Source organism: Xenia sp. Carnegie-2017, unplaced genomic scaffold, assembly GCF_021976095.1.
Source record: "Xenia sp. Carnegie-2017 unplaced genomic scaffold, XeniaSp_v1 HiC_scaffold_2, whole genome shotgun sequence".
Taxonomy (NCBI): Eukaryota; Metazoa; Cnidaria; class Anthozoa; order Malacalcyonacea; family Xeniidae; genus Xenia; species Xenia sp. Carnegie-2017.
In genome coordinates this window covers 2,414,335-2,428,977 of record NW_025813482.1, presented here as the reverse complement: position 1 = coordinate 2,428,977, position 14,643 = coordinate 2,414,335, and the positions used below count along the sequence as shown (strand labels likewise).

The window sequence follows — 14,643 nt, the reverse complement described above, 5'->3', positions numbered from 1 at the left end:
AGTATGCTCTCTTATAAAAGGTCAATGAAAGGCAATCAAGTTTTTTCATTCAAAAATTTAAGGTGAATGCTGGATTTTCATGTTTTACTGTCAAATTTTATAGCTCCATACTGCATACACTAAATTGCAAGACAATATTAGTAATGCATGTCTTTCATACTGTAATCCTTTTATCTTCTAAAAGTTTATAATGGTCCTATAATCGGAAAATTTAAATATCTAAAATAACTCTGAGTAATATCATTTCAATCTTAAAAATAAGGTAATGGGATGATCAGGCATAAAAGATATGAAAAAACCGCTGCTGGAAAACATTTAAACGAGGCAACAGTTTTCCAGGCTGTTTTCTTACTGAATTAACGCCAATTGAGCAATCAACTTTTGCTACATATGGTGGTCCGTGGAGATTTGTAGACAGTGATGGTGGCCTACAGCAATTCAAAATAGGTGCGCATTGTGAACATGCTTCATATAGTGCTCAGTGGACATTTGTAAGCAGTGATTGTCGCATACAGCAATTCAAAATAGGTACGCATTGTGTACATGCTTCATATGGTGGTCCGTGGAGATTTGTAAACAGTGATGATGGCATACAGCAATTCACGTAAAACATCCTCATCAATAAGAAATTCACCAGTCCTTGATTTACTGTCTGTAGTTAGTACAACATAAGCCGCATCACTCATGATGTCTGTCTTACGACATTGTTGTAGAGCATCTCCACCAGCAAGCATCTCCATTGCTGCTGTCTTGATAGCTACACAAGACAAGGTAAATTAACAACACTTGTTGGGGATTCATTTGTCCAAGTCCTGTGAGTATGATATTGATGAAGGGCGTTTATATAAAGATGAGGAAACACAAAGTAAGCCTCTAGGGCAGTTGCCTATGGATGAGGAAACTAAAATTAAAATGCACGAATGGGGAAGCACAGTAAGCACACGTATATGTTTACATACAGTAATACATAAAAGAACTCAACCAAATAATCCCCGAAAAAGATTATAAAGTCGTTCAAGTGACAGAAAAATGAAAAAAAAAATATATTTAGATCGCTACTATTTAAATATAAAGTACTTTAGTACTTAATTATAAATATAAAGAGTTAACAAGAAGATAAGGACATTGCATGGTTTAGTATAATTTCACATTCTGTAAATATTTCATAAAAAAATAAAACATGTAACCCAGTTTTCACAGGCTTATGAAATCATGGATACCTTTGGGAGAACTAAAGATCGAATGTTGAGATTGATAGTGATCTGATTGTTTGATACACTAAGGCTAATATAAAACAAGCTAGTTCAATCAGTTCACGAAATTTATTGTTTTTCTTTTATAATAAAGAATCGATGATCATCGAATTTGACTTAAACTTAATGTCAATTTCATCTTAGTATACTGGAAAAAATAAACTAAAAAGTTTGGTGTTAGCATTGACAAAAAGATGAGACCGTAATTTTATGTGTGTCAGTGTGTGAGAAATAAGCCACAGTTTTTAAGAGTAGCTGCTGCGCATGCGCAGATCAATATCATCTGTTAAAAAATGTCTATCTTGCTACATATTTTTGTTATCTTTTGGCCATTATAGAATAAGCAAATGACTACGGGGGCATAAGCTTTTAAGTGATAACGCCTTGTCATTCTCATGAAACATTGTGGAGTCAATGATGATTTCAATATTCCATATGTCCAAATATTTTGGTAGTAGTGCATAGTAATTGGTCTTGAGTTGGAGATTTTCTTAATTTTGGGTGAGTCATTGTTTATAGCTAAACGATGTACATTTAAAGTTTTATTGACTCTTACAGACACAAGATTTGTTCAAATGTAATCAGTTTCTCTTAAAAAAACACCAGCTGGTTCGTCTTCACTGAGCTGACATTAAATTACTCTTTTTCCATGCAGAGCAAAGCAAGTTTTAAATTTTAAACAACAGCTGTTGAGTACGATTGACGGATACAAGTCTCCCTGCTAATTGGCTATTGACTTGTGAGTTACCTTACTTTCGTCTTATTAAAAAGTAGAAAAAATGTGAAAGTAGTCACGGTGTTGCAAGGCTCAGTTCTAAGAGGAAAGGTCACCAAACTTGCATTTTACATACTGGAATTATTTAAACCAATATTCGTAAATGTTTTGTAAGTACCTGTTCCAGATATCGACTCACAAATAAAAAAGGGAAAGAAGTAACTAGACAATTTGCTCCTGAATCTTGTCTCCAGCTGACAGGGAAAGGTAGTTAACTTTATAAGATGGGTGACAGAAAAAATTGCCTGAAGAGCCCTCCCTCGCAGTTTAATTTATCATTTTGAATATTTGGGGAGCGATTTTCCATTAGTTCTTTATGCCAAAGGTTGGGATCTGGCGTTTTACCTAACAATTTTGTTAATGCAATGAACATCAAAAGGTGAACTCGTAATTATGAAAGCCTTTAAAGCAAATGTTTCTGTCAGTAACTACTGAAAATATTTATTGGGATGCTGTTCTTTAGGTGACTTTCTTCTTTCTGCAGTTTGAACAATGCATGTGGCTTCTTAACCCTTCGTAGGATGCGTGTTTTGTATTATTTGGTCTTAATCCCCAGCAATCAATGTAGATTGATGTTGGATGTAAGTTGTCAATTGGCATGATGGCTGCCAGTACTAGTCGAGTGCGTTATCTAACCAATAAGAGCAATAAGTAATGTTATTAGATATACATACAATACTAAGTTTCACAGTAAAGTGAGTCCAGAGTTTAATTTATTTATTATGTAGAGGTGCACTTATATGTAATTACACTATCAAAAGTATGCTCTTATAAAAGGTCAATGAAGGCAATCAAGTTTTCAAAAATTTAAGGTGAATGCTGGATTTTCATGTTTTAATGTCAAATTTATAGCTCCATACTGCATACACTAAATTGCAAGACAATATAAGTAATGCATGTCTTTCATACTGTAATCCTTTATCTTCTAAAATTTTAAATGGTCCTATAATGGGAAAATTTAAATATCTAAAATAACTCTGAGTAATATCATTCCAATCTTAAAAATAAGGTAATGGGATGATCGGGCGTAAAAGATATGAAAAAACAGCTGCAAGAAAACATTTAAACGAGGCAACAGTTTTCCAGGATGTTTTCGTACTGACTAAACGCCAATTGAGCAAACAACTTTTGCTTCATATGGTGATCCGTGGAGATTTGTAAGCAGTGATGTTGGCATACAGCAATTCAAAATAGGTACGCATTGTGTACATGCTTTATATGGTGTTCGGTGGAGATTTGAAAACAGTGATGGTGGCATACAGCAATTCAAAATAGGTACGCATTGTGTACATGCTTTATATGGTGTTCGGTGGAGATTTGAAAACAGTGATGTTGGCATACAGCAATTCAAAATAGGTACGGATTGTGTACATGCTTTATATGGTGTTCGGTGGAGATTTGAAAACAGTGATGGTGGCATACAGCAATTAAAAATAGGTACGCATTGTGTACATGCTTCATATAGTGGTCCGTGGAGATCTGTAAACAGTGATGGTGGGATACAGCAATTCAAAATAGGTGCACATTGTGTACATGATTCATATAGTGCTCGGTGGAGATTTGTAAACAGTAATGGTGGCATACAGCAATTCAAAATAGGTACGCATTTTGTACATGCTTGATATGGTGGTCCGTGGAGATTTGTAAACAGTGGTGGTAGCATACAGCAATTCAAAATAAGTACGCATTGTGTACATGCTTCATATGGTGGTCCGTGGAGATTTGAAAACAGTGATGGCGGCATACAGCAATTCAAAATAGGTACGCATTGTGTACATGCTTCATATAGTGCTCGGTGGAGATTTGTAAACAGTGATGATCGCATAACAGCAATTCAAAATAGGTACGCATTGTGTACATGCTTCATATGGTGGTCCGTGGAGATTTGTAAACAGTGATGATGGCATACAGCAATTCACGTAAAACATCCTCATCAATAAGAAATTCACCAGTCCTTGATTTACTGTTCAGTAGTTAATAACATAAGCCGCATCACTCATGATGTCTGTATTACGACATTGTTGTAGAGCATCTCCACCAGCAAGCATCTCCATTGCTGCTGTCCTCGATAGGTCAAGTCCTGTGAGTGAGGGCGTTTATATAAAGAAGAGGAAACACAAAGTAAGCCTCTAGGGCAGTTGTCTATGGATGAGGAAACTAATGTTAAAATGCACGAATGAGGAAGCACAGTAAGCACACGTATATGTTTACATACAGTAATACATAAAAGAACTCAACCAAATAATTCCTTAAAAAGATTATAAAGTCGTTCAAGTGACAGAAAAATGAAAAAAAATATATTTAGATCGCTACTATATGATGCATGCCATACCTCCTGTAGCACAATGTTAAAATGAACCCCTAGCTATATGACACTGTAACACGTAACTGACCTGTTTTTGGCCAAAGAGCGTTCACTGCTACACCATCATCTTTAAATTCTTCAGCCATACCAAGAACACACATAGCCATACCAAGAACACACATGGACATACCATATTTAGCGATCGTGTATGCTATCAAAATACCAGAACATAAAAATCGGTTTTAATTCACTGGCAAAAGTGACTGACTTTTCTCGAATAGTTCGCAGGGCACGTAGCTAAGTACATAAATATGAGCACCACTAATTTTAAAAACTGCATTGTTAATACTTTTGATTCAATTAATGTCCACTAAAAATACAGAATATTCATAGTGAATAAAAGTGTTTTGAACTAACTGAAAAAGCTGGAAAACAGAGCTGGTTGACTACCTTATAGCTACATATGTACGACACATAACGTGTAAGAGGGGCCTTCGGACTTAACAGCTAAGTACGTGGACCTACTTGAAATGAATTACGATGGCCTACCTACGATGGCCTACCTTTAAACCAAAGAGGTTTCATGTTTAATGGCGGACTGATGTTTAAAATATGAGGGTTCTTGGCCACTTTCAGATATGGAATACACGCTTGAGAGCTACATAAATTAAGCATCGTAAAGAAATGAGATGAATAAAAACACCATACGTAGTCAGCAATTCCAAGTAGGATAGGTTTGGCTATTTGGGTACTTAATAGAACAAAGATTTTTACCATAAAAATGTTCCTCTGGTTTTGACACCATTCATTAGGCCGTATCTGAGAAAAAAATAAACATTACTAAATACATAAATAAGATACACACACGAGACTCTCGCCATTATGTTTTGAGATACAATTCCTTATTCTAGAGCCAATTCCTTAACTAATATAGCCGTTTGTACCTTCTCAGAATTTTGGTTAGAATTACTTTTTTAACTCCCCTTTGAGCAATAGCTACAAATGTTGAACTAATAGGCACATTTTAACGATTTACATCAAACAATTGATCACGCGAGTCGCTTAACCTCATTATTCATCTTTAGACTGTATAACCAATGGTTATGAAAAATGGTAAAAAGATCTTTGAAAGTTGGTTTGCAGGAAACGGAAGTAGTAAAAACATACATGAAACATCTAAATAAAACATGGCGAGTTATTTTGTAGTATTCGTATTTGGGTGGTGTAGGTCAAAATACGTTATTAAGATTTTAGAGAGTGAGGAAAAAGGTTCAAGGAACTGAAAAAGAATAAAAATCATTTACCTAACATTTGCAATACAGTGGTTTGAAAAGATGAGGACAATCTAGGAGACAACAAAAGAACATGAAGATATAGACAAATTTTCTTTTGATAGAACATGGAAATACATATTAACAAATCTTCTTTTGAAAGAACTTGGAGACATTAACAAACAGATTTCCTAAAAAGAACTTCCAAAATGTGTGCAGTCAAAACTGTAGAAAAGGAAACTTGAGTTGAAAATTTCAGCTGTTTTGTAAACCAGAATGTTGGTAGACTGTAGAGTAACATTTTAAGATAGCAAATTACTAGATTATGTCATTGTAAACAATATCTTCATTAAAAGAGAAAGAATCCTTACAGGCAATTACTATTAAAAGGAAAAAATATTTAGCACTGTCGCCAAATTGGCAATAAAACTTTCCCTCACTATTCTATACATATCTGGAAATTCCTTAATCCAAAAGTGATACATAATTCTTTACAATATGCATTTCTACAAGAAAATCTTTTATTCTATTGAAACAAATTTCTTTTGCAAGAATTAAACATCTAACATTGCTGACTGTGTACATCAAAACAGACATCAAAAACTGACCTTCTTCAGCAGCTGTGTAAATTGTTCCTGGGAGCTTTGGATGCGGCTCAGCTGTTTTAGCAGCAATGACAATATTTGCTCAATCCTGTGCTGCCTTTAAAGCTATAGCTTTACCAATACCACGACTTGCTCCACTAATAAAAATTGTTTTTCCAGCAAGTTTTCTAGAAAACAAGAGAAAAGAGTCTAGACAATGAAATGCTAGCATTGATTGGTCTAAAGTCGAGTTTACTTTGTATTAGCCTGTGCAAACCAATCTGAGCTAAATCAATTAAATTCCTGAAAGACAATTTGCAAATCAATCATCAATACATATATGTAAGAGGACAAATTCAAACATTTGTTTATGCATTATCGTTATTTAGTAATAGAAATGAAAGATATTTTTCATGTTTGCACTGGTTTATTATGCAAACCTAAGATACTTGAATAATGAATGATCACAAAACAGAAAATCCAATGAGAAAATAATACATGTATGATTAAAAACTATTACATTTTATCATCAGAGTGCATAAATAAAGGTTTCTTTGCCTTTCGTTCAGACCAAAAACGGGAAGGATTCTTAATGCGATCATTTAAATAAAAATCAATAAAACTGTCTAAAATACTAGTCATACAGAAATTCATCAGGTAAAAAAGCCAGTTGACATGACATTCAAAAATAAGCAAATGATTGTTCTTCACAATCAACCTTCCAACATTCTGCTTTGACAGAAATGCCGCAAATTAGAGCAATCTTCTCGTACTTACCCCGTGTTTAGCATGATTCAAAGATATAAACTATTCAATTCGAAATTTTGAACGATGAAATTGATCTTTGACCATTTGACGTTGTCGTGCTTATTGATGATACTGTATTTTCTTTGCGCAACATTTTGGGCAACAGGCAGTACTTATGGATAAAACGGGACATGCTTATTTTAGCCATTTGGCGCGAACTCACTTGTAATGTTCACTGATTTTGTTGTTCTCATGGAAAATGGAAGACGAATTTGTGTCTTCAAGTCTTTCTACCACTCACTTGCGTGTAAAAACTAAACTGAAACGCGATCGATGGGATGACTACTTGTGTTCAAACTTCAACCGCACCGAATCATGGTATCGAGCAGAAATTGATAAATTACGCTCAGAAATATCTGAATTGGAAGCCGAGCTAAACGAGGACAAGCAGTCGTTTTCAACTGTACATTTACTCCAGACTCTTGACAAGTTGACTGAAAACTTACCGCACGACAAAAAGGCTATGTTAGATGGAAAAGATATTCATGGCAAACTGCATGATGGTGGCCATATCGATATCGAACGTCTAGAAAAGTTTACAGGCTTGTATATTCATGATATAATAATCCAAGTTGAGAAAGATGATGGGGTTAAATGTATTAGAAAACATCAAATACGAGGGGCTTGTCGTGGAATTGAATTTCAAATGAATTCTCAGTAGAAGAGGTCACTCAGCAAGATAGTCGAAGTCAGTCAGGTAAATACAGTATAAAAGACAAGCTAGACTGGCAGAGTCAAGTCTCTGAGTGTTTGTTATTCAACAAATAATAGATGTTTACCAGTATTGCACAGTCTTATGCAAACCGAGGAGACGTATAGAAGAAATTGAGAACAGATCAGTGATTTCCACCTTCTTGAGAGTTCTTACAAATTTCTCCTTGGTTGTATAATCAAGTGCAAACACAAAAATCATCTTTTATTTTTTCTATAAAATACCAATCATGCAAAACAGATAAATTTAAACAAAGGTTTAATTTTTCTTATAGCATGTATTGATGATTGATTTGTAAATTCTCTTTAGTTCATTTCATTCATTCAGCTCCAGTGGTTGAGCTCATATCGGTTTGCACAAGCAAATTGCAAACTCAGCCATTAACCAACCATTGCAGGCATTTTATTGTTGTTATTTTATAAACCTGTATGTGTGAACAATGAGGCATAAATGAGGTGATATGAATCAGCTGTTAAAAATTTATCTTAGAGATTGCTAATAAATCTGGTGCTTCTGTTAAGTACATTGTACAACTTTATAAAACATCATTCCATTCAAGTGAAGCAATTATAATATTCTTGTTTAGTTGTTCTTTTGTTTGCATGAGAATTTCACAATTATTCTCATTACCGCTCATTAGAGCAATTTACATTGTTTGGGATGTACTCTGGATGCTGTGATATATTGGAAAAATATATTTATTGATACTGAAAAATTGCTGTATCAACTGTATGAAGTAATATGAATTTATGAAAATTATGAAAATTGGTTTAATTGAAAAAGTGTTAAAATTGATTTGTAACTAGGAAGGAAAATTCATTTTTTTCAAGGTGACCAAACTAAATTGATTAGCAATTTTTTGTAACAGTAAAGGTTGCCTAATATTTACACTCAAATTAAATTGATGATAAATCAAACTCACAATTGAAGTTTTTTATACAATGCTTTTTTGTTTAAATGTTGTTTATGGTTTTTTTGTTTAAAGGTCATTTATGGCAGTTGATAGTTTCAAATTTGTTTATGCAAACAAATGAAAGACTGATAATTTAGTCTCAAAAGATCATCTGACTTCCATGTTAATATACAACTGAGTTGTTTGCTCTGGTCTGAGATTATATCACAACAATGAATGAAATTGGTATCTATAAAGTTTGTCAACTGACTTGTGTCTCTATTTTTTATAACGTAACTGGTCTTGTTTTTCAAGTACCTGACTTTTTACCATATATATGGTAGAGTATACAAACCATCTCAGTATTTGCTAAAGGGATGTGCAAACTTTGTTGAACTTTCGAACGAACTTTCTCCGTAAATTGCCTTTCAATATTTCAATAGCGATTGCTTTACTTCAATTGAGAGGAACATCCGGTTTGACTGTAAAATGATAATCAGAAATTATCTTGTCGAGATAATTTGACTTCTATGTTTGAAATAGCGTGGCTTGGAGCTTGGTCATTTTCGACAAATGAAAATTGTCTCTTTTTGTACGTGTAATCCTCAACCATGTCCCTCTGTTTTAATGAGTTTATAGTTTAAAGAGTAAAGAAAGTTAATCAAAGGAGGATTTTTCTTTCAAGTTTCTATAATTACTAATAATGTCACAGTAAGTGTGGATTTTTAAAAAAGGTTGAACATGACAATGAAATTTAAAGACATTATAGCTATATACGAGTCATGCTGTGGCTAATGAATAAAATGAAATACTTGCTTTTAGAGAAGGCTTTACATTCAAGATTAAATATGAGTTAATTGCAATCACAACTGAATCGTTGGCAATCTACTTCTATTCCATAAAGATACTCAGAAAGTAGCGAAAACAACGTATAATATTATTTAGACCGTTTTCATCAATTCATTTCACGACATTGCCATCTATTCATTAATTCAGATTACCCATGTGTATGCTATGCGTACCTTTTTTTAATTTTACTTTTATACATGTAAAATCTACAGCTGCTTTTTTGTTTCATTTGCAGCAAAAACAGGAGATGCTTGTGAAGACAACCCTCGAATCATTTATCTGGAAGTCGGTTTGAAAATGAAGAAGTATCTTCATGTTTTAAACATTTTTTGGAATATGTGCAAGAAGAAAAACAATTACAGCAGTTTTTTGTAACATTGCAGTGTTATGGAAAATGGAAAAAAGACAGATTGAAAACATTTAACCATTTTCGTAATAAATACCCAGAATTAGTGACGTATGTACCTTTACAAGATGATGACGTCATGACAGCTTGCAACAAGCAGCATCCAAATTTTCTTATCAACATTGTTTGGAAGATAATCGTCTCTAGAACTGGTGATGTTAAACCAACATTTGCTATGCAGGCCGTCATACCAACAAAACATGATAACGGTAATTTTCTTAAGAATATGCAAGCGAAATTCACTGCTTTGTTGAAAAGTGTAGGTATAGAAAAATCAATTGAGGTAATACTCCTTACCATGACAGAATAAATGGAGGCGAAGTAGCGGGCTTTTTACAATAAATTTGTCATAAAAATATGTAGATAAATCTTAGTGTAGATAATTAGTGTAGCTACCATGGCACAAACTTCAAATCACTTTTAACCGCAACGTTTTATAGAAGAGAAGAAAAAGATAAAAGTAAAGTCTCCAAATTTAAACGTGTGTGCAGACTCTTACTTCCAAGAGAAATTGCATCTGCGGTCTGTGCAACTTTCTGCTCCTGTTTATTTCCGATTTTTGCACACTAATATTTAAATGCATGACTGCAATTGGAAGTAATGTAAGGATTGCTTAATTAAGTGACGATATTTTGTTTTCCATCACCATTTCTACTGCATGTTAGTTTCTAAATTTTGGGAAAAACGACAAGTTGTATAGTTTTGCCATTTCTACACACTTTGGTTTTCGAATCCATCGAATTTCGATCTGTTGCGTTTAAAAACAGCTTAAAGGACAGGACTGGAAGGCAAGTTAACAAAATTCTTCAAGCCATACAAAGAACACGCTGACTATTTCTCCTTTACTTGCGGCTTTTTTTCTCCCTAAAATCTGAAGAAAAAAGGCCTAACAAGCTTTCCCCTCGAACAGGCCAACCAAATACTGAAAAGTAAACTTCTGCATATTCAATCACAAGTGATGTTGGTAAAAAGAGGTTACAGAAATAACAGACAATTATGCATTTTGCCTTTACCATGAGTACCCTGAGATAAAGACTGAATTATAGACAGACGTCATCAATGCAAAACGTTCAGAACTTACGTTTACTACATAAAGAAAGAAAGTCATTAATTGTTGGTGATCAACATTTCTTCTTGTATTTTTATCATTGAACTTAAGTGCATGTAAGGATATTTAAAGGAAAATAATGGTGACGTCACTGATCTAGTGACGTCACTGAATATAAATGATTGCTCTACTTTGATAACCAGCAGCGTATTTCTCGTATATTGGATTCAACGGTAAACAGAGATAATTTGATCCACTTCCACTGTGTGAATAATACGATCCTCCGATTGCTCCTGTTTTTCATAAAAATATGCTTTATAACTACAACTAATGAATACGACTACATGGTTTTTACAAGAACATACGTTATGATACAAATGTCGATTCGCGTATATTACGTCGAACATTTACAGTTAAAAAGAAATATGACAGCTCAGTTCTACGTTCTGAGCGCATAAAAAAGTCTGATGAGCATACTTAATGAAATTCTTATGTCTGATTCACACGAGTAAAGTAAACAAAATCAAGAGCGTTAACAAGGTTACACAACGACATTCATCAAAGCATTTGACACAGTTTTAGGGACTAGGGGAGCCGCTGTAAAAAGTTTGATGATTGGTCTGGTAAATTGTCAACATTAGCAGGTCTGGCAAAAAAACAAGTGTTGAAGAAGTTATGACGTGAACTTTGAAGTCATGAAGTCTGTTGTTTGATTGTGAGTTGATGCAAGCATAAGGGAAAGACTTCATCTTAAAATAAATAGAAAGCCGATTTCTTTGTTTTGAAAACATTAGAAAATACTCAAAATAGGAAACAAGTTTTATCGCTCATACATGCTTATTTTACTTGCTTAAACCTATACTGGTTGAAGCTAAATCATGAATCGCAATCACGTAGATTTTCTTACCGGAATAAATCTCAACAGTTTTTGCTGTGTTAGGACAATGTTTTCTTCCCCATCTGGTGTAGACCACTCCACCGGTTGACGTTGGTTTACTTTTAGGTCCTGGTGGCCCAGCTGGACCTGGTTTTCCCTGCTTACCACGAGGACCTTATAATATTTAACTTTAATATTTACCTTTGACTATATGAAGCCTAGACAGGAGTGTTTTCAAATGTCCTTTAGACACGGTGAAATAAACGACTTTTAGAAATTAGGGGGCTTATAGGAACCCATTGGTGTCCAGACAACCACAATTTGTAGATCGTGGGGTTCCCTTACAAGAAGGACACTTAAAAATTGACTTCTTACTTGAACGTTTATCATATATGAATGAATGCCAGTTTTTTGAAGGTGTACTCATTTTTTAAAATCAACAGACCACTCAAACATGATGCAGTTAAAAACTGAAATTATCTAATATCAAAAAGTTTCATTACAGGTTTTACTGTTGTAAATGATCACATTTTGATTATGGAACACTTTAATCTTATAAAAGCTTCCAATATAAATTTTATGTCCCATTAGCTATTTAACTATGTAAGCCTATATGGATAATGGATGCTATATTATATTACATGTCTTTGTTAGCTCAAAAAACGTTTGCTTCTGGCATTTTATTATGTTTTCTGACATTTTCTCACAGCAAAATCAGGGATATATTGCTATCACTAATTAAGGGGGCTCTTATTCATATACACATGTTATAAATCTGTAGATAACAATACGTTTCAAAAGATATTAATTCAGCATATCATGCATAAATGAATAAGAGCCCCTCCCCCAACTGGCGATAGCAAACATTCCTGAGCAAAACATGCACTTATTGAACTTAACAACAATATGTCATTTGAAATCGTTTATTTATAACGCTTAGAGACTGTTTAAGGATGTTATCAACTTTTGAAAGCGTCAAATTTTTCCTAATTTCATAACAATATTTATGATTTTCTTATTTCATTTATTTTTTGTGATGAGCAAATACAAGTGTAAAGAGATTATTGTGTTATGTATAAATATGATTATTGTGATTTGTCATACGTTCATAGTGGTTAATAGGTATTGTGAAATGCATGTTTTGAAGCCTCATGTTTGTTTATTTCGATGTATTGTTGGTGTAATCAATTTCTTTCCATATTGTTTAGAATTTGGCCCTCTAAAAAATAATCTCGAAAAGTGTGCAACTTTTTCAAAACCAAGAGCACAGGCAATCTAAGATGTCACAAGTCATCTAAATCTATACTTATAGTCACATAATATCAAATCAGTCAGAATAACTATCACACTTTAGCGATGACGTTATGCTTTGGCGAATATAATATTAACGCGTCTATACTAAAGTGAGAATAATAAAACTAATAACTCATTGAAAATATTCCGCGAATAAAAAAGCACAAAGGCTTGAATAACTCATCCATTTCTTCAACACAATCTGCTATCACACAAAATACGCAAAAGGAAAATGCATGTATAAAGTTCTGACCATTTCAGAAAAGAGCCTGCTATAAAAATCTATAATAGATTTTGTACGTTCCGTTTGAATTAAACATCTAAGTAATTAGAATTCATAAAATCAGGATCTGGACTCGTAAATGGCACGCAGCCAAAAAGGCAGTAATTTACTTTATACGAGTTTATAAGCTATTTTGTCAAAATCGATCAAATAGTTTATTCAAATAAGAAGGGTATAAGAGTTAATAAAAGATTTAACGTAGTTTCCAGGAATAACATTTAACCACACATAAACTACAAATAAAAAGAAAATGACCTTTGTTAAAAAAAACTCACCACAAAATAAAGCATCTCTGCCATCACGACCTAAATTGTAAGGTTATTTTAGAAAAATTAGATTCAGTAGTAATAGAGCTACGTTGCGGTAGTAAACATTTTCTTAAAATATTTCACAACTTCAAAAGTAAAGAATGTTGTATAACTCACCATCTCTGCCTGGAAGTCCTGGAAGTCCTGGAAGTCCTCGACAACTTGTTACTTTGCATTCTGTCTCTTAAAATACTTAACAAACAGTTAAAGTCGTAACTATAAAGAAATAATTGCGGCTAGCTTAAATTCAGTGAAACGTGAAACGATTTAAAATATGGAAAGGAGTACAAATTTGAAATTACAAAAACTCATAAATCTTTAATTAAGCGCCATACGAAGTAACTTTGTGTATTTTCTATCCATGCAAAGTCCGAATGTTGAGAAAATAACGAAGTAAATTTGCTAGATGATAAATACTCTCTTAGTTAAATCTGTCTGAATCATTTCAAGTTTCTCTAAGCTTCAGCTACCAAGGCTTGTGAAATTAAACTTCCTCGAACAATTGAGCAATGACAAAACAAACTCAATAATTCCACCCACATGACACAAGCAGCAAACTTATTTATGAATGTATTACTGTGTATGTCTTGATTAAAGAATTAGCTTTATTAAATTTCATTGCAAAATGACGCTCTTCTTTGTTACAAATCCCGAAAACCGTTTATTTGAATAGGCAGGATCAAATTTTCCACCCATGTTTTTATAGCCTATCATTTATAAATATTTTTTGTCATTTTTACATTTGGAAATGCAAAACAGCACTTGTCAAAGATATTACTGTTATTATGTTAATTTTCTATGTGGCTATTGCATTCTATTTAGTCAAAAAAAGACTTCAAAACAAAAAAATCTTGCAAATCCCTATTTAATGAGTGCGTACTAGTGTACGTGTATGTGTGAGTTAGTATGAGTAGGGGAAAATGTTATCAACTGTTTAAGATTTTTAGTTCTACTTTTATAGGGTACTTCATTGCAACCTA

General features: G+C 33.4%; 1 protein-coding gene and 1 long non-coding RNA gene across 4 annotated transcripts in view; one reads left to right on the top strand and one right to left on the bottom strand.

Annotated features, from left to right (window-relative positions):
* LOC124439769 (hydroxysteroid dehydrogenase-like protein 2) overlaps positions 1-14,643 on the bottom strand; it is a 98,961-nt gene that overhangs the window by 30,082 nt on the left and 54,236 nt on the right. The window contains exons 5-7 of one of the 3 annotated variants that reach the window (XM_046990036.1): positions 4,897-4,991; positions 4,422-4,544; positions 397-757 (exon numbers count right to left, since the gene is read on the bottom strand). In XM_046990036.1, coding sequence (XP_046845992.1) covers positions 549-757; positions 4,422-4,544; positions 4,897-4,991 — 427 coding nt within the window. In that variant the 3' untranslated portion in view covers positions 397-548. Of the gene's footprint in view, positions 1-396; positions 758-2,571; positions 2,660-4,421; positions 4,545-4,896; positions 4,992-14,643 lie in introns of those variants that run through there. The other 2 variants (XM_046990038.1, XM_046990037.1) reach the window with 2 other exon arrangements.
* On the top strand, positions 7,115-9,741 carry LOC124439787. The gene is made up of 2 exons (XR_006946467.1): positions 7,115-7,692; positions 9,684-9,741. It is a non-coding gene; the product is annotated as an uncharacterized LOC124439787 (long non-coding RNA).